The sequence below is a fragment of the Dipodomys ordii genome, unplaced genomic scaffold (assembly GCF_000151885.1).
Source record: "Dipodomys ordii isolate 6190 unplaced genomic scaffold, Dord_2.0 Scaffold27, whole genome shotgun sequence".
NCBI classification, from domain to species: Eukaryota; Metazoa; Chordata; class Mammalia; order Rodentia; family Heteromyidae; genus Dipodomys; species Dipodomys ordii.
Window position 1 is genome coordinate 11,939,610 of NW_012267243.1, and position 25,007 is coordinate 11,964,616.

The window sequence follows — 25,007 nt, forward strand, 5'->3', positions numbered from 1 at the left end:
AGCGTTTTCCACTCAAGGCTGGGACTTTACCACTTGGTGATTAATTGGAGATAAGAGTCTCATGGACTTTCCTTCCCAGGCTGGCTTTGAATGGTGATTCTTAGATCTCAGCCTCTCCTGAGTAACTAGGATTACAGGCATGAGCTACTGGTGCCCGGCCTGTTGTTTTTCATTTTTAAGCAAGGTCTTGCTGTGTAGTCTAGGCTGTCCTGGAACTCTTAATCATCTTGCCTCTCCCTCCCAAGTACTGGGACCATAGGTGTGAGCTACGATGTCTGACTATAACTAACATGTATGGTATCAGATAAACAGAGAACAGAATTTTACTGACTGCTAGATTCTCATATATTAGGTGAAGGATTTTATTAATTCTACCTTGAGTACAGAGGAAAACCCTAGCTTTTAAACAAAATACTATCAACTTGTGCACATGCTTTTTACACAGAAAGAATTGTACAAATTGAAAATGGCTCAACTCTTAGGAAACCTAACACCTGCTGGGCATGGTTCTTTATATGTGTGTTCCAGTCATGGGGGTTTGAACTCAGGGCCAGGGCATTCTCTCTTAGCTTTATCACTCAAGGCTGGTGCTCTATCACTTGAGCCATAGCTCTACTGCTGGCTTTTTGCTGGTTAATTGCAGATAAGAGTGCCATGGACTTTTCTGCTCAGGCTGGCATCAAGCCTCAATGATCAGATCTCACCTTACAGAGAAGCAGGGATTATAGACAAGAGCCACAGTGCCTAGCCTGGGCATGGTTTTGGGTTAGACTTTTGTCAGTGTTGGGAGATCTTTTCCTCTTTCCACTTTTTCTTTTACTGTTCTTTTACAGAGTTCTGATTTGCAGAGATGTGTTCAAATGTATTATGTCAAAAAGAAAACAATGCAAAACTTATGAACCCAGGCCCTGGCCCATACTTAAGCATTTGCATTATTACCAAGGTTTACTCCCAGCTTCCAATCTGCCATTTTAGCCAAAAACTCCTAAAACCACTTGAGCGGTGCTTCATGTCTTCTGTTTATGTTGTATTTTAAGATTCTTTTAGGAAAAAAACAAAATAGTTCTACCAGTTGTGTTTCTGTGTTTATTGTAAGAAAATACTTGAAAAAGCCAGGCACTGATGGCTCATGCCTGTAATTTTAGCTACTCAGGAGGCTGAGATCTGAGGATCATGGTTCAAAGCCAGCCTGGGCAGAAAAGTCCAGGAGACTCTTATCTCCAATAAACCACTCAGAAAACCATAACTGGCGCTGTAGCTCAAGTGGTAGAGCGCTAGCCTTGAGCTGAAGAGCTGAGAGACAGCGCCCAGGCCAGAGTTTAAGCCCCACAACTGACAAAAAAAGAAAATCTTTGAAGAAATATGAGATAAAGTTGGAAAAGAAGAAAGTTGAAATCTATTCGTTTACTTACTGGTGACTTTGAGGTTTGAACTTGGAGCCTTTGAGTTTGGCTAGGTAGGCCTTGTAACCACTGAGCTACACGTTCAGCCCATGGAGTTTACCTTTGAAAGGTCTTTAAAAAACTGAATGATTACCTTACTCAGTAACTGCTTTTCCATTCTTAGGATAGTGTCCAAAGTTCTGGAGAACAACAAGCTGCCGGGTGCAATTTGTTCTTTGACATGTGGCGGAGCAGACATTGGGTAGGTGGAGACTGCGGAGAAGCTCGGCTGAAGGAACGCGGTAGATGATCAGGAATCACCTTTACCATGTGACAAAGCCAGTTACATGACAAAGCCAGGAAATGAGATGGTCTCTTGAGCTACTGTGCTGTGCACCTCCTCCGGCGCCTGCTGTAGCAGTGTGGGACCTCTATTAGCCAATGAGGAATACGGGTTTTATTTGCCACCGTTTATAGGGGTTTATCATACATGCTAGACAAATGCTCTACTGCTGAGCTACATCTCCAGCTATAGAGTATTTATATTCTGAAGTAACAAACGGCTGTTCATGACTTCTGGCGCTTGATTTCTGAAGGTGCTTAGAAACAAAAGTGGAGTGCTAGAATTGTAGTCTGAGATCACACTTTCTGAGGAACTAGCCCATTGACTGAGTTTCTCAGTGGACCAGAAAAGGGAGCCCTGGAACATAGCCTCTGGTTGTTTGTTTGTTTTTTTGGTTCTGGGGCTTGAACTCTGAGCCTGGGCATTGCGCTGTCCCTGAGCTTTTGTGCTCAAGGCTAGAGCTCTACCACTTGAGCATCAGCTCTATTTCTGGCTCTACCATTAATTGGAGATAAGAGTCACATGGACTTTCCTGCCCAGACTGGTTTTGACCTGCAATCCTCAGATCTCAGATTCCTGAGTAGCTAGGATTACAGGTGTGAGCCACTGGCACCTGGCTTAAACATTTTATTTTTAATATATTGTTTAATTTTATCATCTTCACTTGATATTAATACGTTTGAATTTCACATTTAGAAATCTTTAACATTTAACATTTGTGTTTGTTTTTATTTTTTTGGTTGGTCGTGGGGCTTGAACTCTGGGCTTGGTTGCTATCCCTCAGCTCTTCAGCTCAGAGCGAGTGCTCTACCACTTGAGCCACAGCGCCACTTGCGGCTTTTTCTGCATATGTGGTGCTGAGGAATCGAACCCAGGGCCTCATGCATGCAAGGCAAGCACTCTACCACTAAGCCACCTTCCCAGCCCTTATCAATAGATCTTTATACTGATTAATACATAGTTGATAGTTGCACAACCATTATCACTCTCTTATTCCAGATGTTACTCAGGAAAGAATCCTATATCACCAGCAGTTATTTCTCACTATCTTTTGCCCAGCCTCTGACAACCATTAATGGACTTTGTCTTTGTGAATTTGCCTAGTTAAGACACTTTGAAAAATTATTTTTATTGTAAAGGTGATGCACAGATGGATTACAGTTATAAATGGAACCATCCTCTAGGTGGTGTGCCTGCTTGGTTTAATGTCACAGCCTCCGTAAGCTGGGACTGGCTGTACTTGCTCTGAACTTGAATGGAAGTTGAGATTGTTTGTACTTGGCTTAGACTTTGACTTGGTGAGGTTTCTTAACAGTTAAGACAACCATACTAGTATTGCTGAGGTGTTAGTCTTCTTTCAATACTTTACCTTACAACTGTACTTATTGGGCAATCTGAAAACGAAGCAATCAGCTAGTCTTTTATTTTTTACAGCTGAGAATTTATCAGAAACTGTAACTCCCACCTGCATACTGTGCAGTTAGGTGTTCTCCAGATGTCTCTAAAACACGAGCATTGCATTCTTTGACTCACTCTGTTCGGGCCCTCTGGGCTTTCTGTCCTTGATGATGGCCTTGGGACTGCTCAGTAGTTTCGAGCACTAAGCAGCCCACCTGACGCATCAGTGAGTGTTCGTATATGTGTGCTGAACCTGGGGAAGTTAATCAAGCTGTCCAGCCCTGCATTAGATGGACGCTGAGACTTCCCTGCTTGGCTCCCAGTGAAGCCCTTGAAGCCCTGAGCCAGGGACAAAGAGGTTAAAATCAGTAATGTCTGCTCTTCCTTCCTTAGAAGTAACTGGAAATCCCAGAACAGCCTTTATAAGTCAGCTTCTTTATAAAGAATACACTAGGCTGTTTCCCTCTAGATTACCTGTGTTTTTAATTTTTAGACAAATCATATAGTAGGTACCAAAAAGTCCCCACGTGTGCTCACCAAGCTAATACCAGGACCGTATTGTGCTGGCAGTCCCTCCACACAGGAAAACCACCTTCTTTGGCTCACAGCACGCAGGTTGGCTTGTTTTCCTGTGTGAATCTACTTGTGACAGGTGATTGCATTTTCACGATTTTTACCTTGAACCCTTGGGTTGGGCTTCCACATAGCCTTGGCGACTGTCTTGTGAGAACCCATTAGTGCTTTCCTGCTGTCCCTCTGGTTCTGTCATTGCTGGGTGTTTCTGCCTGGGTGACATGTCTGTCCTCCGCAGCACAGCCATGGCCAGAGACGAGCGAGTGAGCCTGCTGTCCTTCACCGGGAGCACTCAGGTGGGGAAGCAGGTGGCCCTCATGGTCCAGGAGAGGTTTGGTAAGTGTTGGCACTGTCATGAAGATCGGACTCTCCAGGAGTATGGTGAAAAGCCTTACAGTTGTCTTCTACACTTTTTTCCTTGACCCATTTCCGTGGAGATACTGCTTATATTTACTTAAATGTTTAAGTAAAAGGGTATAGTTGTTAGTAGTTAAATATTAAGGAAGTCTCTGAAATAGGAGACTCATTAAAATGGGGACTCTTATTAAACAGGAGGCCCCTTTTCTCTCCAGTAAAGAATAATAGGATCATGTAAGAGTTCGTCGCCTACCCTTAAGTGGAATTGCTAAATTCATAGGACATTGTGTGCTTGTGTTTGAGGGAATTCACTGTTGCAGTTTCTGCAGCGGATGGCCTATATTTTAAAATTATTTTTTAATATAGTTTAAAAATTGGGTAGTTGTACAAAGGGGCTTCAGTTCACCATGTCAAACTATGAGTACAAGGCATGTTGATGAGTATCATCATTCTCCTCCATCTCTCCCTACCCAACTCCTCCCTTTAATTTACCCAGTTCCATCTTCACATATGTATATTGAATACTGTGAGTGCATTAGCCCACCCTTCCCATCTCAGTGTGTCAGCCCTGCCTCCCGTTGGTCTCCTTTCCTCCTGACAACACATGTTCTAGCTTCCTGGAATTTATCTTGTTAGAATGTAAGTTATTGGAGGCAGTTACACTGTTGCAATCCTCCCTGTGGGTACCAGACCTTAAAGTTAGGCCTAGCATCAGGAATTTTTTATTCTTGTTCATCAGATTGATTCTCTGCTTATATTTCTCACCATTAGTCATTTCTCTCTCTCTAGCAATACATATGCAAACACAGTATGTGTGTGTCATTGTTGAATTTTGTGGCAGTGGAAGGTGTGTCTCTTAGCCTCTGCATATTTCAGTGTATTTCATAAAGATAGGTTCTCTCACATAATTTTCTCATGGTACAGGTAAAAGATCAGGAAATTTGATGTTGATAAATAGTTACGCTACTTTATTAATCAGAATTAAAAAAAATTGAGATAGGCTATAATTTGCGATTGTTTAAGTATATACAAACATGGGAATTAACTTATGTTTCTGTTTTTCTTAAAGGGAAAAGTTTGTTAGAACTTGGAGGGAACAATGCAATTATTGGTAAGGCGGCCCTTTGCTTTGCTTTGCTTTGTGTTTGGTTAGTATGTCCGTCGCTGCCATTTTGACCACTCAGCACTTGCTCAAGATGCTCTCTGCTATGTGGGCCCCTCGTGCCTAATTTCCACACTCAAGGATTTTGCTTAGGAGATGGGACATAGGTTTGGGTTAAAGGCGTATATCAAAAAGGAAGAAAATTCATGTTAGGAAAACGTTACCTGGGCCCTAGAACTTGTGTGTGTCTTTGATCATCTGTAGTAGAGCGAAATAACTGCCATACTTCATTTTTTTCCTTGTTTTCTGAAAATTGGCTACACACTAGTTTTTCTAAAGTAACTTAATGATTTACTTAACCTGAAGATTTCTTTTGATTTCAGACACATTGGTTGATCTTTAATGGAATGTTAGGCATTTTTATGGCCTTAACGCATTATTTTGCTATTTAATCTGTGGGTTTGAAGATTTCTTTTTCTTACTATTTATTGTTTTCCCAATGCTGGGGCTTGACGTCTGTATTCTTGCTTGGCTTTTTTGCTCAAGGCTGATGCTTTACCATTTGAGCCATACTTCCACTTCTGTATTTTTTGCTACTTAATCGGAGTTAAAAGTCTCATGGACTTTTCTGCCGGGGCTGGCTTTGAACTGAGATTCTTAGAACTCAGCCTTCTGAGTATCTAGGATTACAGTTTGACCACTGACTCCTGGTTGGACACGCTTACTTTACATGCTAGTGTTGATGCACTGTTGCTTTGTAAAGACATTGTGTGGTGCCGGTTAGCTGCTACATCACCTGCCTGCTTGTCACACTGACGCACGTTGGTGCTTCTCAGCTTTTGAGGATGCAGACCTCAGCTTAGTTGTTCCATCTGCCCTCTTTGCTGCCGTGGGGACTGCTGGCCAGAGGTGTACCACTGCAAGACGACTGGTGAGTGGCCGACTTTTTGTTGTTGTGGTTTTTTGGTCCTTTTATCCACCATGTTTGAATGTCTGCTGTTGGTTAGGTATCATAGAGGAACTGCTAGAAAAAATATATTGCCTAGTCATGATTCGCATCTATATGGTCCAGCTCACCCTTTTGTACATACAAATCAATAGAGACTTTTCCTACTCTAAGCTAGTGGTGGCTTCACAGAAATAGGATTCCAGCAGTTGAAGGAAAGTGGACTGGGGTTGAGACCTCTTTCTGGTTTTTCTTCTGTAACAGTATGTAGGCAAAAGTCCAAGATCACATAGCAGGGGTGACCAGCACCTTGCCCTTGAGCCAAAATCACAAATTATAAATCTAAAATTATAAATCTAAATTAATTAGAGCAAAATATACTTTTTTGTCACTTGTGAGGTTTGAACTCAAGGCCAAGATGCTGTCCCTGAGCTTTTTTGCTTAAGGCTAGCACTCTACCACTTTGAGTCACAGTGCCACTTCAGTTTTCATGGTTAATTGGAGGTAAGAGTCTCATAGGCTTTCCTGCCTGAGCTGGCTTCAAACTGCGATCCTCAGATCTCAGCCTCTAGAGTAGCTAGAATGACACATGTGAGACACTGGCACCTGGCTTTAGTCTTTATTTTATTTATTTATTTTTTGCCGGTCGTGGACCTGAACTCTGGGCCTAGGCGCTGTCTCTCAGCTCTTCAGCTCAAGGCGAGTGCTCTACCGCTTGAGCCACAGCGCCACTTCCGGCTTTTTCTGTTTATGTGGTGCTGAGGAATCAAACCCAGGGCCTCATGCATACAAGGCAAGCACTCTACCACTGAGCCACCTTCCCAGCCCTTTAGTTTTTATTTTTTACACAATCCCATTCAAGTTCTCAAAAAGAACCTTAAGATACGATAGTATTTACAGTTTATTTTGTTCATGAATATTAAACATACTCAAGCTAAGAAAGAAGCAGAGATATTACAGATAACTTTTATCCATGCTCACCTGGTAAAATAGACAATGACATGCAAGCCAACCATCGCTCTTCGCAGCCTGCTTTAATTTTCCTTTGTGTTTTGGAGCAGATGCTTTGTATTTAGTGCTGAATATTAAAGAACACTATTAGTCATCGCTCACTCTGGCTTCCATAGCAATTATTAGTGATGCATATGAAAAGAATCACAGTGTTATGGCCTTTCAGTGGCTAGGTCTCAAAATGACAACTCACTTGTCATATGGAGATTAATTCAGACTAACTTAGGTGATGTATGGCTTAGTACCTGTGCTAGGAGACTACAGCACAAGTCCCATGGTGCCTGGGTGGGGGCTGGGGTGATTCTCACCTGATTACAGCTCATGTTAGAGATTGGCGGAGTCCCAGGCCAGCTGGTCTTGCTTTTATGGCTCCATTTCCGACTTAGGTATTTCAGTAACTATTAACAACTATTAATCAAGACTATTAGGAAAATGAATTCCAGGTGCCAGTGGCTTATATCTGTAATCAGTACTTAACTACTTAGGAGGCTAAGATCTGAAGGATTGTGATTCAAAGCCAGTCCATGAAGAAAAGTCCAAGATACTCCATTTCCAATTGACCAGCAAAAAGCTAGGCTGGAGGTGTGGTTCAAGTGATAAAGCAGCAGCCAAATAATTACTCAGCCCAGTGTTCAGTGTCATCAAAGAAAAGAAAATGATTCATTGTAAGAAATTGTGTTCTTTGCTATTGTATTATAACCTTGCTATTCCTCTGTAGTTTCTGCACGAAGGTATCCATGATGAGGTGGTAAACAGACTTAAAAAGGCCTACGCACAGATCCGTGTTGGGAACCCATGGGACTGTGAGTATCAGATTGTGTTTTAAATGGTACTGCTTTTTACAAAAAGGTGATGTACAGAGGGGTTACAGTTACATAACTCAGGTAAACAGGTCCTTTCTTTTTGGACAATGTCGCTCCATCCCTTGCTTTCTCCCAATTTTTCCTTCTCCCCTCCCACATTTTCAACCTGGTGTCTAGTGAGTACCATTGCTGCATTTGTTCACCCTTTGTCCCTCCATTTCTGTGCTCATCTTACCTCCCAAAGACAGATGAACGAACAGATGTAACAAAAAAGAAAGAAAATAAAAGCAGCAAATGAGAAAACAAAACCCTCCTGTTTTCCTTTGGTACTGTTTTTGACAGTGTTTATGATCTTTGCTTTGAGAAGTTATTTATTTGTTGACATACATACTTAACTTTTCTGAGAGACTTAAGAGGGCACAAGAAGAGGAGACTAGATGCTTGAGAGACGCAGGTGCTTGGTGCATGTCACTGGGTGAGACTGGGAATGCCCTTCATGCAGCTCTTCCCACGCTGGCTCTACTTTACAAGGGTCTACCTATATCTTCCTCATCCCTGGGGTTACTTTAATGATTTGTTCACAGGCATCACACAAGCAGTCTCTACCTGTCACTCTTGAACTGCATGCCAGCTCCAGAAACTGATGTTTTTGGAGATAGGGCAATTGCAATCAATAAGCCAATTCTATCAATTCTATAGTATTTATTTATTTATTTTCTGTCGGTCGTGGGGCTTGAACTCTGGGTTTGAACACTGCCCCTCAGCTCTTCAGCTCAAGGCTAGTGCTCTAGCAGTTGAGTCACAGCGCCACTTCCAGTTTTGTGAGTGGTTAATTGGAGATAAGAGTCCCATGGGCTTTCCTGCCCAGGCTGGCTTTGAACCATGATCCTCAGATCTCAGCCTCCAGAATAGGTAGGATTACAGGCGTGAGCCACCGGCACCCAGCTCGGTGATTTTGTTTTTTTTTTTTTTAATACTGGGGCTTGAATTCAGTGCCTTATATGCTTGTTCAGCTACCTTGTTCATGGCTGACTCTCTACCACTTGAAACATGCTTCAGACCAGCTTTTATGTTGGTTAATTAGAGATAAGAGTTTCAAGGACTTCTCTGCCTGGTCTGGCTTTGAACTTTGATCCTCCAAATCTCAGCTTTCTGAGTAGCTAGAATTAGACATGAGCTATTGGGTCCTGGTCCAATTCTGTATTTTTTTAAATTTAAATTTATTTTATTTTTTATTTTTTGGGTCCGGTCATGGGCCTGAACTCTGAGCCTGGGCGGTGTCCCTCTGCCCTTCAGCTCAAGGCTAGCACTCTACCACTTGAGCCACAGCGCAACTTCCGGCTTTTTTTTTATTCTGCTTATGTGGTGCTGAGGAATTGAACCCGGGGCCTCATGCATGCAAGGAAAGAGCTCTACCACTGAGCCACCTTACCAGCCCCAATTCTGTATTTTTGATGAGGTGTTTTGGCTGGAGTCATTGCTCAAAATCAGGATAGGCAAGCAGATCTACATCCATTGGATTTGCATCTGCCATCTGTGTATATCTGTTGCTGGCCACTCCCACTCATTTGCATAAGGCAGCGTTGAGTAGTTGTGATGGATAACACATCTGTGATGCAAGGCATAGAATAGTTTCATCTGTCCCACCATAGAAGCAAGTTGTTGACTCCTGTTCTCAATTGAGAGGGTATAGGAAGGGCTTAGCCTGTTCACTAGGAAAGCTGTTATAATAATGCTGCTGCTTCCTGCAAAATGAAGAGCCTTCATTGTCTCTCCCCAGCGGAGGTTCTCTACGGGCCCCTCCACACCCAGCAGGCAGTGAGCATGTTTCTTGGAGCTGTGGAAGAAGCTAAGAAGGCGGGAGGCACCGTGGTGTATGGCGGCAAGGTAACTCGAGCTCTGGCCCTTTCTTTTGCGTAGGCATAGTAAGCTTGCAGTGCGCTGGGCAAGGGTCCTACTGACCTTCAGCTCCTCAGCCCTGTTCTGCGTGGGGGAAGAGATCGTAAAGAATGATGATGTAAGTTGCATATAGCATATCTGGGCGGACACAGGAGAAACTGAGTCTTGGTTCCCTTTGATTTGGTTTCCCAGGACTTTGTATGGAAGGGGACCGCTGGTCATGACACCACAGAAGACTTTGTCTTCAGAGTGGCTAGACTCTGTGCTTATTAGTTATTTCAGGCAGTTCAGCCAGGGAAACACAAAAATAGGCCCTATTTTATTTTAAGCTGACGTAGAACTACATTTGTGTGTGATTCTTATTTTCTAGGATTTGAACTCAGGCTTGTGCTTGCTAGGCAGACACTCTACTGACTTTTTACTATAGTTATTTTTAGGGTAGGGCCTGGAGTTTGTGCCTGGGAGTGTCTAGGCTGTGATCCTCCTATTCATGCCTTCTTCATATCCAGCATGACACACAGTGAGCCTCTGGGGCTGATTCATTCGTGATTTTTTTTTGTTGTTGTTGTGGGGCTTGAACTCTGGGCCTGGGTGCTGTCTCTCAGCTCTTCAGCTCAAGGCTAGTGCTCTACCACTTGAGCCACAGCGCCACTTCTGGTTTTCTGAGTGGTTTATTGGGGATAAGAGTCTCAGGGACTTTCCTGCCTGGGCTGGTTTTGAACCACGATCTTCAGATCTCAACCTTCTGAGTAGCTAGGATTATAGGCATGAGCCACCAGTGCCCATTTTTATGATGGACAGCAAAGGTATTTTCTTCATGGATTGTAGGAATTTTGTTGTCTTCATCTGTGCAAAAGCTCAGAAAAGTAGATTACTGTCTGTACAGTATAGTTTCATTTTATTTAATGAATCTGAAAACTCAAGTCTTGCACAACAGTCTGGTCTCCAGTCTCCAGTTCAATTCTATTTGGATAAGGCTTTTTTTTTTAGTTGGAGTGGGTTCTGAACTCTAGGCCTGGGTGCTGTCCCTCAGCTCTTCAGCTCAAGGCTACTTCTGGCTTTTACTGCTTATATGGTACCGAGGAATTGAACCCAAGGCCTCATGTATGCAAGGCAAGCACTCTACCACTGAGCCACCTTCCCAGCCCCTGGACAAGACTTTTAAAAATTTTGTTCTAGCCAGTGGCTCACACCTGTAATCCTAGCTACTTAGGAGGCTGAGATCTGAGGATCACAGTTCAAAGCCAGCCTAAGCAGTAAAGTATGTGAGACTCTTATCTCCAATAAACCACTAGAAAACTGGAAGTGGCACTGTGGCTCAAGTGGTAGAGCACTAGCCCTGAGCTGAAGAGCCGAGGGACAGCGCCTGGGCCCAGAGTTCAAGCCCCATGACTGACCAAAAAAAAAAAAAATTGTTCCTAAGCAGTCAATGTAATAGAAGTAGCCTTTGGCATTATAATAATTATTAACACAGCTCCATGCACACCATTAAGAATGGACACATGGACTCTTAATTAACAAACAGGGAGAGAACAGAACTTCAGAGGCTCATTGGAAGATGGACCACACTCAGAGCCACTTGTAGTGGCATTGAGATACATCATAGAAAGAGAGTTATGAAGTTAATGGAGACTAATTAGGAATTTGATTACATGGAGGTTGGTTAGGAGAATGTCTATAATGTACCCTTCTGGAATCCTTGCTTTGCCACAGTATGTATTAGTCTGCAAAGGCTTCTATAACAAAATACCCTGGCCTGGGTAGTTTAGGCAACAGAAGTATGTTTTCAAGCTTTGTAGTTCTGGAGGCTTGAAATCTACAACCAAGGTGTTGGCAAGGTTGGGGTTGTTTTTCTCCCTCCCTCCCTTCTTTCCTTCCTTTTTTTTTCTTTCTTCTTGCTAGTACTAGAGCTTGAACTCAGGGCCTCTCATTTGGCCTTTTTGCTCATAACTGTGACTCTGCCACTCAAGCCACACTTCCATTTGTGTCGTTTTTCTGATTACTTGTATATAAGAATTCATGGGTTGGGCTGGGAAGGTGGCTCAGTGGTAGAGCACTTGCCTTGCATGCCTGAGGCCCTGGGTTTGATTCCTCAGGGCCACATAAGCAAAAAAAGGAAAAAAGCTGGAAGTGGCACTGTGGCTCAAGTGGTAGAGTGCTAGCCTTGAGCTGAAGAGCTGAGGGACAGCGCCCAGGCCCAGAGTTCAGGCCCCACGACCGGACCTCCCCGAAAAAACAAACAAAGAATTTATGGATTTGTTTTTTGGGGCTGGCTCCAAACCTTGAACCTTGATTCTCAGATCTCAGCCTCTTGAGTAGCTAAGATTATAGGCATGAGACACCAGCACCTGATCTAAGGGTTAGTTTCTGATGAAGTCTTTCTTGCTTACAGATGGCTCACTATTGCTGTGTTCTCTGTGACTTTTCTCAGAGAGGGGAGAGAACTCTCCAAGTTTCTTCTACTTCTAATAGGGATATAGTCCTGATGGTTTTATTTATTGATAACTGTAGTTACCACTTTGAAGGTTCTGTCTCCAAATATGGAGCCTTTGGATTCATTAGGGTTTCAGCATATAACACAGTAGGTACAGAATACCAACCTTAAAATTATTTTTGAAATAGCCACTTGCAGTTGGGTGCTGGTAATTCATGCCTATTAACTCTTGAGATCTGGAGGCTCTCCTGTTCAAAACTAGCCTGGGCAGAAAATTTCCCAAGACTCCTATCTCCAAAATATGCAGCAAAAAGTGGGCTAGAGCTGTGGCTGAAGTGATAGAACACTAGCTACAAGCAAGCCAGCTGAGCATACAGGAGTTCAACCTCAGTACTAGCAATGCACAAAACAAAACATACTTGTAACATTTAAAAAAAAATAAAGTCAGTTGTGATGCATAGAACATTCTCCTCCCCAACTATTCCTTTTTGCTATTTTTCTCTGATCAAGTAAATTAGAACCAATAGGAGGAAGAGATATAATTTAGTCAAGAAAAGAAATACCTTACGTAGAAGTCCTTTTCCTTTTCTCTTTTTTGCTAGTCCTGGGGCTTGAACTCAGGGCCTGGGCACTCCCCCTGAGCTTCTTGTGCTCACAGCCAGCACTCTGCCACTTGAGCCACAGCGCCACTCCCAACTTTTTTTTGTTTATGTGGTACTTCGGAATCAAACCCAGGGCTTCATGCATGCTAGGCAGGCGCTCTACCGCTAAGCCACCTTCCCGGCCTTATAAATGCTTTTTCTTTCTTTCCTTTTTTCTTAGAAATGTAGACAAAGTTGGTGTTCTTTAGCCTTCATCTACTAGAAACCAAAACGCCTTGAATCTTTTCATTTTATTTCTCTCTGAGGTGATGAACCGCCCTGGGAATTACGTGGAGCCTACCATCGTGACAGGCCTTGCCCACGATGCGGCCATCGCGCACACGGAGACGTTTGCTCCCATTCTCTATGTCTTCAAATTCAAGGTAGACATTCATCCCGTTTCTCTAGTCCAAAGTTGAAGTAAACGAGAAGCTAGGGGGAAATGAAGGATGGTATGTTTCACTTGAGTAGCCCTTGGGAAAGCTTCTTAAAGTCACTGTGAGTGGGAAACATTGAAAGGTCCCAGATAAAATACGAAAGAAAGCATGGCAGGCTGGCTGCTAGGGAAACTGAGATGGGAATTGACTGGCGTTAATGGTTATGGAAGGTATGCATTTGTGTCCTGTATTGCCTTAATCTAAGCCATAGAGGCAGCCTCTCTGTCTCTGTCTCTGTCTCTCCTCTTGAGCCACAGCTCTTCTAGCTTATTTGGTGGTTAAATGAAGATAAAGGTCTCACAGACTTTCCTGCTTGGGTTGATTTTAAACTGTGATCTTCAGATCTCAGCCTCCTGAATAACTAGGATTACAGGTGAACCACTGAGTCTGGTGAGGCAGGGTCTGTTAACACAGGAACTGGACAGTTGGACAGCCTGGTTGCGGGCCCGTGAGCACACACAATGAGAAGGTCAAGGGCAGTGTAAAGATACACTTCTATAATCTGCAGTCGGGGATTGGGCTGTGGTTATTTTAACCTGAGGCAGGCCCTGGCCAAGTCAGCAAATATTTAGTTAGTTTTAAGATTTCAGAGACTGAATCCGGGTGTGAATGTGACATTGTGAGCAGGCAAATGATGGTAGGAATTGCGTCTTATTGTTTATTTATATCTTGCTTTAGGATGTCTCTCCATTATCCATCTGTGAGACTTGTGAGTGTCATTTTGTGCTTTATGCTGTGTGGGTTTGATTTTGAGCTTTTGAGCAAATGTCCTTGCTTCTTGGGGTTTCAGTTGGCACATTTGTGAGTTGGTGATCGATAGTATAAAAGTTGTGTCCTAGGGACTGAATAAATGCAGACATCAGTGTGCTGTATAGGATAAAAATTGAATACATATTATCCATTATAGTTAGTAGCTTGACTGGAAGACTATAAGCTTTGCTCCTTAAAGTAGAATTGAAGCAAAACCTCTATGAGTGTTACTTATTAATACATGATCCTGTCCTAAGAGAGGAACATAGAAATAGTAAAACTAGCTGGGCACCAGTGGCTCACGCCTGTAATCCTAGCTACTCAGGAGGCTGAGATCTGAGGATCGTGGTTCAAAGCCAGCCCGGGCAGAAAAGACTGTGAGACTCCTATCTCCAATAAACCACTAGAAAACCGGAAGTGGCGCTGTAGCTCAAGTGATAGATCGCTGGCCTTGAGCTGAAGAGCTGAGAGACAGCGCCCAGGCCCAGAGGTCAAGCCCCATGACCGACAAAAAAAAAAATAGTGAAACTAGTCAACTGGGATATTGGTTCTTGGTTTACATCAATTAAATCAGATTAATGCCAGGAACTTTGTGTGTGTGTGTGTGTGTGTGTGTGTGTGTGTGTGTGTGTGTGTGTGTATTTGCGTGTGTGTGCTCTCTCGCTCTTGTATACACCTGCATACATATGTGCAAATACTGGGGCTTGAACTCAAGGCCTTGTATTCTTCTTTAGCTTAGTGGCTCAAAGCTGTCATTCTAATACCTGAGCTCTACCTGCACTTTTTTTAAATTTTGCTGGTTAACTGGAGATAAGAGAATCTCAGATTAGTCTGCCTGGGTTGGCTTTGAACCGTGTGATTCTCTTAGTCTCTTGAGTAGTTAGGATTCCAGGTGTGAGCCGTGAATATCCACTTACAGCAGTGAACTTTGACCTGAGCACTGTAACATCTAACAGCCTCCAACTGATGTCTGTTCTTTTAGAATGAAGAGGAGGTGTTTGCATGGAATAATGAAGTGAAACAGGGACTTTCTAGTAGCATCTTTACCAAGGATCTGGGCAGAATCTTCCGCTGGCTTGGGTATAGTTTTGTCTCTTTCAAACATTTATGTGGATCTCATTTGTGTGATGAGTGGACTTTGAAAAGATTGAATGGCTTTTTGTTTTTGTTTTTAACATTGGATAGTCTTTGGGCTTCATCTTATTTTGATTTTTAAAGATTCCCTGTCATTCTCACCATGCCCCTCCTTCTACGTAGACCTAAAGGTTCAGACTGCGGCATTGTGAATGTCAACATTCCAACCAGTGGTGCTGAGATCGGAGGCGCATTTGGTACGTAGGCCACCATTTCTCTTTTTCAAGTTGGGCTGGAAATTAACTTGCTTTACTTAGTATCTGCTTACGGTGTGTGTGTATTTATGTGTGTATGTGTTTTTGTACCAGCATTGGGACTTGAACACTGGGCCAGGGTGCTGTCGCTTAGCTCTTTTGTTCAAAGCACATGTTCTACCACTAGAGCCACAGCTCCACCTGTGGCTTTTTGTTGGTTATTTGGTAGTAAGAGTTACAAACTTTTCTGCCTGGGCTGGCTTCTTAGGGAGATCCTGAGATCTCAGCAAACTGAGTAGCTATAATAGCAGGTGTGAACCACAAGCACCCGGCAATAGGAGCTTTTAGAACAATCATTAAGAAATTGAAACATGATTTTGTTTTCTGAGATGGCCTTATGTGATCTGTAACAAACAAAAAATGCCAATTCCATTTTTGAGGTTACCGCCAGAGTCCTGTGTCTTCTGCCGAAATGTTATATCAGGCCAGAGCAGAGGCCTCAATCCAAGATACGGAAACCCTGGAAGGGAGCAGTTGTTTTCTCAGGAGAAGATTTCATTCCCCCAAACCACTAAAAACCCCTGCTCCAGAGCCAGAAAACTTCACATACACTATTCTGTGTCTCTTTGCAGTGGGCATTACAAATATTAAGCAGATCTTTATTTTTTCAGTTTTTTTTTCTTTTTTGTAGACCAGGCTATCCCCAAACTCATAATTTTTTTGCCTTCATCTGCTGAGTGCTGGGATTGTAAGTGTGCACTCCCGTGTCCTGCAAAACCATCGCCCTGTGCCACATACTATCTTTGTTACATGAAATGCGCAATTGCTTTTCTTATTCTGGTCCGGATTTTCTTTTCTCTTAATAAACAATGAGTTATTAATGCTTAAACTTACAAATAGGTTTTTTCTTTTTAAAGAAATCCCTCCTTAACAAGCATATATATTTTACTTATTAAAAATTATCCAAAGTTTTTTTTTCTTGTGTTTTTTTTTTGTTGTTGTTGTTTGGTATAGAATTACTGTTCAGTGTGCAGGTGTGAAGTTTCCCTTTCAGCCCTGTCTCTGCCTGCTGTGTTTTGTGTGTGTGTGTGTGTGCGTGTGTGTCCTTGCTCCGCTGTGGACCTTTAGTCTCTGTGTTAGCCCATGTGTGCTCATTCTGTCTGGGTGCCCCTTCTTTCTTAGAGTTGTGAAAACATCTTATAATGGAAAAAGCAGTCCACTTCCATTTTCTTTCTCCTTGCCTCCTGCAGGTGACCTTGGCAGTTCTGGGTTTGGACTCAGGCCTTGTCATGACACTTCCTGAGCACTGCCATTTGAGCCATGACTCCAGCACTTTTTGTTCTAGTTGCTTGTTTATTTTTGAGCAAAGGGTCTTGTCTTTTCTCTCCTCTCTGGCTAGTCTGGACCACGAACCTCCTGCCTTCTGTGTAGCTAGAATGACAGGTTTGCAGCCACCATGCCCAGTTTTTTATTGTTTTATTTAGGTGTGGGCTGGCCTCTTTCTGTGGTTCTACCCATCTTAGCCTTCCAAGTAGCTACGATTTATAGACATAAGCCCCAACACTCGAGACTCATTTTAAAAATTATATACATTCAACACATATGCATTATCTAATATGTTTATATTTACATGTCAGAAAATCAGAATATTTAGATAAGCATTAGGAAAAGAAAATCCTGTTTCCAATGTCTCAAGGTTTCCATGCACAACATTTTAATTATACAGTTACTGTTATTTTCCTTTTGTTTTTTGATGCTTTTCCTCATAACTCCATCTACTTTCTGTACCCTCTCATGTCCCTTTTCTGTGTGTTTTGGCGTGGGGTGTGTGGAAATTTCTGTGGGCTGAGTGGAAGTAGGGAAGGGTGCTTTCCTTCTCTCTTTATCCGTACCAAGTAAGTGCCAGAGAGAGCACGAGCTCCTAAGACCTAAGAGGCCGGCTTCCTCTGATTCCAGGGGGAGAGAAGCACACAGGCGGGGGCAGGGAGTCCGGCAGCGACGCCTGGAAGCAGTACATGAGACGCTCCACCTGGTAAGGAGGGGCCTGGGGGGGGGGGCTCCAACCTGGGGATGTGCTGTCACCTCCTACTTTGTGTTGTGGCTCTGTTTCACTTCATTTTAGTTTGCATTCCACAGCTCTCTCCTTTTAGACCATTGGTTTGCACTACAGTTTTGAACATCCGTAATGCAGAATGCATGCTCCAAGGTCAGAAAAATTGTGAGCCCTGGATTATAGGATGAGCCACCATCACCCGACTGCTTGGTGTTTTTGATGCCAGTACTGGGACTTGAACTTGGGGCCTCATTCTCTTTCTTGGCTTTTTGCTCACTGCTGGCACTCTACCATGTGAGCCATAGCTCTATTTCTGGCTTTTTTTTTTTTTTTTTTGGTGGTTAATAGGAGGTAAGAATCTCATGGGTTTGTCTGCCCTGATCAGATCTCAGCCTCCTGAGTAGCTAGGTTTACAGGTATGAGCCACTGAATCTGGCATAGAAATAGCTTTGATTGCTGGGCACTGGTGGCTAATATTTTTAATCCTAGCTATTCAGGAGGCTGAGATCTGAGGATCATGGTTTGAAGCCAGCCTGGGCAGGAAAGTCTGTGAGACTCTTAACTCCAGTTAACCTCCAAAGAGCCAGAAGTGGAGCCGTGGCTCAAGTGATAGAGGGCTACCCTTGAGAGAGAGGAAAAAAAAAAAAAAGCTCAGTGACAGTGCCCAGGTTCTGAGTTCAAGCACCAGGACTGGCACCAAAGAAAAAAGAAAACAAAATAGTTTTTCTCTAAGTATAGAATGTGGGTGCAGGGCCGTGTGGACTGTGTTGTAAAGGGGTGTTGCGAGGACCCCAGGGCCAGTGTCCAAGTGCACTCCCTGCTTCTTGCCGGTACTGTGCCCTGGCTGGCTTTCTCGGCCTGGCGCTTGCAGCCTTAGCCACAGTGGCCGGGCTGGGAGCCTCTGAGGGGCGTGGACGGTGCTCGCCAAGTCCCACGCACGCAGTGCTGCTGCTGGCTTTGCCTTTTTTGAATCAGTGATATTCTTGGAGGTGAACACTTAGTGATGACTTTTCTGAACCTTTGAGTGGGGTTGATTTTCCTCTCAGGAAAAGAACCAGGTGATCCTCCAGCTGGCGAGCTACAAAGAAGCTTCTATTTCCTATATTATTATCATTTATTTTCTTTCTGTCCAACTAAGGATATTTGTCTCCCCACACTCCCGTAATCCAAGTAAACCATTTATTGAAAGAGACAAAGTGACAGTTTTTACATTCTGTGTCCTACTTAAAAGAAAAGCTGAGTCAGGTGTGTGTGCATTGTGACTTCCAGCTTCGTTTTTGTGCTTTTCTTTTGTAAAGCTGAATTCATAGTAACGTCTTTTTTGTTTTTGGTCAGTCATGGGGCCTGAACTCTGGGCCTGGGTGCTGTGCCTCAGCTCTTTAGCTCAAGGATAGCACTTTACTTCTTAAGCTACAGCCCCACTTCCAGTTTTCTGGTGGTTTATTGGAGATAAGAGTCTCATAGACTTTCCTACCTGGGCTGGCTTTGAACTGTGATCCTCAGATCTCAGCCCCCTGAGTAGCTAGGATTACGGATGTGAGCCACCAGTGCCCAGCTATTAATATTCTCTTGTATCCTGTTTTTTCCCCATGAACTTACAGTTTAACATAAGGACAACTGCATTTTTTTAGTAGCATGAAAGCCTCCTGTATCATGAAAGTGATGTCTGTCTAACTCTGTTTCTGTTAGCACCATCAACTACAGCAAGGACCTTCCACTAGCCCAGGGAATCAAGTTTCAGTGACGCGGTTCACATGAGTTGGGTATACTGAGGCATTCCTGCAGCTGCGCCAAGGAAGACCAACCAAGAAAATGGGGATTTACCCTGAATAAATGCAGCTTTTGGAACATGATTGTGACTAATTATTTCTAAGGACCCTGAATCCCTGGTAAATCAAGACACTCGTTGTTAAACAAGTCAGAATAAAATGTTTATAACACAAAGCCACATTAAAAATCCCCACAACAACAGGTTGGATGGATCTTCATGTCACAGCTGTCTGTTGTGTTTCTCAGAGTCACTCACTTGGTAAGTAGTGGCTGTGTAGGCCATGCGCCGATCCCCGGTGTGCAGGTCCCAGTGCGTCAGTGTGGCTGCTGCTCAGCCTTATTCTGCTTCCCTTTGCTGCTCTTCTGTTTTACAGCCTCTTCCCTGGATACTGTATTTCCCCACTAGTCCATGGTTTGTTTTGTACTAGAGTACTTTCTGCAGAGCTGTCTCACTGATTGTTTCGAAGGTAACTGGGAGAGGAGTTTTTTTTTTTTTTTTTTTTTAACCTATCAGAGCCCAGGGTAAGGAAGCTGGCCAGGTCACAACATTGGCAAGAAGTGGGAATGACACTCCAACGGGAAGATACTTAATCCTCAGGCTGACTGGGTATAGGATTCTGGATTGAAAAGAGTCTTTCCCCTCTATTGGACAGTCTCCATAGCATTGGTATTTTAGTTATTAATCAATGTGATTTTAAATATATGTTATGATTTCCGATTCCCAGCTGACAAATGAGTTTCTGTCCCTGTTACATTCAGTTTAGAGTCCTTCACATGGTGTATAAGTGATCATTAGACCTAATCTTATTTTTTATTTAAAATTTTATTTTATTTGCTGGTATTGGCGTTTAAAATCAGGGTCTCAAGCCCTTTGGTTTGTTTATTAGTTGACTCTACCACTTGAGCCACACCTCCATCTTGCTTTTTGCTGATTAATTGGAGTTGCACAGACTGATTTATTTATTGTTACTATAAAGGTGATGTACAGAGGGGTTACAGTTAGGTAAGTCAGGTAATGAATACATTTCTTTTTGAACAGTGTCACCTCTCCCAGTTTTTCCCAGTTTTTCCCCTGGCCCTCCCCCAGAAGTTGTATAGTTCATTTTCCAGAGTCCAGTGGGTATCACGGCTTCATTTGTTCACCTTTTTCTCACCAGTTCTTGCACAGACCTTTTATCCAGGCTGTCATCAAGCTGAGATGCTCACATCTCAGCCTCCTGAACAGTTAGGATTACAGGCATAAGCCGTGGCACCTGGTTTGTTTTTTTTAACTTCTTTTTTTTTTTGGTCCTGTCATGGGGCCTGAACTCTGGGCCTGGGCGCTGTCCCTCAGCTCTTCAGCTCAAGGCTAGCGCTCTACCACTGGAGCCACAACACCACCTCTGGCTTTTTTCTTTTTGCTTATATGGTGCTGAGGAATTGAACCCAGGGCCTCAGGCATGCAAGGCAAGCGCTCTACCACTGAGCCATCTTCCCAGCCCTTTTTTTAACTTCTTATCTCTAATACGGATATGGTAGTTTGCTTCTCTGTTACCAGTTAAGCCAATCCCTGCTTCGTCAGCAAAGGGGTAAGTTTTGGAAAGCCGGATTGTTAGACTTAAAATCCTGAAGGGCTGGGAAGGTGGCTCAGTGGTAGAGCGCTTGCCTTGCATGCATGCCATGTCCTTGGGTTCGATTCCTCAGCACCACATAAGCAGAAAAAAAAAGCTGGAAGTGGCACTGTGGCTCAGGTGGTAGAGTGCTAGCCTTGAGCTGAAGGGCTGAGGAACAGCCTCTAGGCCCAGAGTTCAAGTCCCATGACTAGACTCCCCCCCACCCAAAAAAAAAAAAGTCCTGAAGACAAAAAGCAAATGAATCAGTCCTTAGAGGTCAGCCTCAAAGAGCAAAGTACTGGAGACTATGTTATCTAGAGGCTGATTACTTTCCCAGGTAGATTAGATATGAAACACAGGTCCAACAACCATTTCCATTTTGCTATTTGCTTGCAAATCCTTCCAGATTGGCAGAACTCTGCATGACATTGGTGCCTTTGTCATACTGACCTGTAGGTGGCACTGCTGACTAAACCTCTCCATTGAGCAACATACATTGAGCTGTTTTGTCTGGGAAGGAGGTGAACTCAGCCTCCTGCTTTTCTGAGCTGCCCTTCCCTGCACTGTTCCCTATCCTATCGCCTATGGCCTTTTTCCGAAATGTGAAAGAGGAAAACAACGTTTGCCTATAATGGCAGATTTCAGTCTTCTCTTTTGAATTAGATGTAATTAAGTTGTTTTATGTTCTATTATCCTGTCCTTTCTAGAACTGGTTCTGACTAAGGGCCTCACGTTCTTGGTTGGCTTTTCACTTGAGGCTGGTCCTCAACTACCTGAGGAATGCCTCCACTTCAAGGTTTTGCTGATTAATTGGAGATGAGTCCCTTGGATTTGTCTCCTCAGGCTGTCTTCAACTCTGGAGAGCCTCAGATCTCAGCCTCTTTAGTAGCTAGGATTACAGCACTCAGCTACCAGTCACCACCCATCCTTAGTGATCACGCCCGAGTTTTCATTTTGAACAGCTTCATAGGGCATTCTTCAAAAATACTTAATGTAAACCCATTAATTTTTATGACAATCCTACAGAGCAGATACTGGAATGGTTCTCATTTCATTGAAAAGAGAGAGTTTAAGGAATTTATACTGTGTGATACACAGCTGATACACAATAGGGCTGAGATTTGAATCTAAGTTGCCAGATTGGTGAATGTAAATAGTACACTGGAAATGGTGGCACTCTTAATTGTGCTCTTAATTGATGCGCCTATTTTAGGCTTCCCATCTTAAGCTGGGATTACAAGCATTTATCGCTACACTGCATTTCTGTTGACATGGAGTTTCAAGAAATTATCTGCCTGGGTTTCCTTGAACCATAAGCCACCTGATCTCAGTCTCACACATAGCTAGGATGACATGCACGTGCTACTGTATCTAGTTATAGATTGAGAAGGGGGTCTCACGTTTTCTTTTGGGCTGAGCCAGACCTTGAACCCTAATTCTCCTGTTCTTAGCCTCCCTAGTAGCTAGGATTTAAAACCCACTAGTGCTTACTTACATTTTTTTTTTAACATCACAAACTTAAAATTGCAACTATAGTAGTTAGAACTTTTTCCCCCTTTAAATTATTTGAGAATGTCTTGTCAATCTGATACTCCATTATTCCCAAAACTTTCCAAGATAGATTGTGATGACATTTCCCGTGAAACTGCAAAACAACCGTGAAATTCAGAATGATTGTATTGCTAGGCAGCATTTAAATTTCAGATTTCAATCAACCAGTTCGGGAGGCCTGGTGGCAAAGAAGTAGCTGTTCTATGTTGAGAGCCTGGAGTAGAGGCTGAGGAAAACCAGCTGCCCCTCAGCTCCACCTGCTGGCGGGAATGTCCCTCCTGCTCTCTGATCGCCTGCCCCTTCCTGCTTCACCTGGAGTCAGCTGACATCTTTTCAGAGATGATCATCACCCAGCCTGCAGTGAGAAACCCAAGCAGCACCCATCTTCTGAGAGCAGGCCTTCAGGGGAAAACTCCAAGTTGGTGAGGAGGTGGAGGGGATGACTGGACCAATGGGACAGCTGGCCATGCCGGCAGAGACACACAAGCCTTTGGGCAGTCAGTGGGCAGGATGGAAAGCGGGGTGATGGAAGGGAAGTGGAAGTCAGGGAGCAGGCATGACCCGCGGGTGAGCTTCTGGCTTCACGACCTCTCTGCTCATTTCCTACTCTCTGGCTCAGTGGCTTTTCAGGTTATGGTCTTAGGACCGTCAAGAGACCTGGATTTCGTTCCCAGCACTGGGGTGTATAGCCCTGGGAAGGCCATCTCTCTTCCCAGGCCTCATATTCTCCCATCACCTACATACTTTTCTTCTCAAAGAAGTACAAATGTGGTACTGAATGCAGAAGCTTTCTGTGTCATGAGTGCTAGACACCTGGTGTTATGGGGGAGGTGCTTTCTGTGCAGAGCTGGTCCTGGCTTAGATCTGCCCTGGGGCACTAGCTTTATAAAGAGAGAGGCCCAGAAGTCTGATGTGGGTGCTGATGACTCACATTTACAATTCTTGCTCCCTAACTCAGGACAGCTGACATCTGAAGAATCATAGTTTGAGGCCAGTCCAGGCCAGAACTGCTTTCTAGACTCCATCTCCAACATAAGTAGCAAAAAGCAAGGGTGGAGCTGGAGCTGAAGTGATAGATCTCCTCCAGCAAAGCAAGCAAGCCAGGCAAGCAGAAGGCTCTAAGGAAAAATCCCAGCACTGACTAGAAGTCTGGACAGTTGGGGCTTACTGATAATCCAAGCTTCATTTTTTTTTTTTTAGCAAACAAAGCCTAAAGGAGTTCACAGACTTTGGGTTTAGTCTTTTATTTGGCAGTCAAAGACCTTGGAGGTTTAGAAAAGTGACAAGACAGAGAAAAGAACTTGGGTCTCTCCTGGTAGGTAAGGGCCCTGGAGGAAAGCCGGTGGCGTGGCTGTCTTCCACCTTTATTGTGTCCTTCCTAGCAGAGAGGGCAGGAAGGAAACCCTTGTGAATTTGTTTCCTGCTTTCAGGACAAGACAGGAAGTTCAGAGAGCATTTTAGAAAAATCTGTCTGCAGTTCACAGCAATCCTCATTCCGAGGAGACATCTGCAGGGGAGGTAGATTGGAGGCTTGAACTTGTTTGATCTTGGATTGCAGTGAGCTGAACACCTTTTGATTGACTTTGAAACTCTTTGTCTGGAATTCAAGAAATGTTTTTCTGGTTATTTTTCTGTTGCAGAGATCAATTTCTCTTTCCTGGGTTCCTTTAAAAGATTAAAATTTTCTCTATTGCCTAGGTAAACTTTTCTCATGTAAGTAATTTCCTTGAGACTGGAATGTTTTTTTATTCTCAATACTGAAACTTCCCTTTATATACTGATTGCCTAAGTATGTTTAGCATATCTTCTTAGACATGAACAAATAAGGAAAGTCTATCTTTATTATGTTATTGTTATTATTATTATTATTCATTGCCTGTCCTGGGGCTTGAACTCAGGGCCTGGGCACTGTCCTTGACTTTTCTGCTCAAGGCTGGCTCTCTACTATTTGAGCCACAGCTCCACTTCTGGCTTATTTTTATTATCTTTAAATAGTTGTACAAAAGGATTGCCATTTTACAAAGTGTTTGTGAATTCAGTACATCTTGATCATGTTACCCTTTCAACGTTCTCTCCCTCCCTCCTGCCCCTTCCTTTGCTTTTAATTTTGTAGTATATGCAATGAATTCTTGACCACATTCTCCTCTCTTCAGTCTACTCTTACCTCTCCCTTTACCACGCCCTCTCCCTCTCCCCTGCTTCAAGTATCCATTTCCTGGTGCTTATTTTGTCAAGCTTTGACTTTGTCTTTATAAAGAACTGTGCTATTTGAGTTCTCCAAAGAGTCTGCCATACACCACCTAGCATGTTTTCAGGCTAGTCCTAGCTACCACAAATGAGGTAAGCCATGGAACTTTGTCTCTCTAGAACTGACTTAACTTAGTACAATTTTTTCCAAGTCTTTCTATTTCCTTACAAATTGTACAGTATCACTCTTATGGACAAGTAAAATTCCATTGTCAATATAGCCTACATTTTCTTGATCCATTTGTCCATTGAGGGGCATCTGGGTTGATTTCATATCTTGCCTATGGTGAATAGTGCTCCAACAAGCATGGTTGTGCTGGTGGCTTTACTGTAACCTTGTTGTAATCTTTTGAATAAATGCCCAGGAGTGGAATTGCTGAGTTAAAGTGT

The 25,007-nt window shown here is 43.3% G+C and overlaps 1 protein-coding gene across 1 annotated transcript in view; it reads left to right on the forward strand.

Annotated features, from left to right (window-relative positions):
* The window catches only part of Aldh7a1 (aldehyde dehydrogenase 7 family, member A1), a 31,738-nt gene extending 12,428 nt beyond the window's left edge, over positions 1–19,310 (forward strand). The window contains exons 8-18 of the mRNA XM_013015758.1: positions 1,567–1,644; positions 3,935–4,032; positions 5,123–5,164; positions 5,992–6,086; positions 7,831–7,915; positions 9,696–9,802; positions 13,156–13,272; positions 15,059–15,156; positions 15,334–15,407; positions 17,361–17,436; positions 19,147–19,310. Coding sequence (XP_012871212.1) covers positions 1,567–1,644; positions 3,935–4,032; positions 5,123–5,164; positions 5,992–6,086; positions 7,831–7,915; positions 9,696–9,802; positions 13,156–13,272; positions 15,059–15,156; positions 15,334–15,407; positions 17,361–17,436; positions 19,147–19,201 — 925 coding nt within the window. The 3' untranslated portion in view covers positions 19,202–19,310. The remainder of the gene's footprint in view (positions 1–1,566; positions 1,645–3,934; positions 4,033–5,122; positions 5,165–5,991; positions 6,087–7,830; positions 7,916–9,695; positions 9,803–13,155; positions 13,273–15,058; positions 15,157–15,333; positions 15,408–17,360; positions 17,437–19,146) is intronic.
* Positions 19,311–25,007: the final 5,697 nt, after the last annotated feature.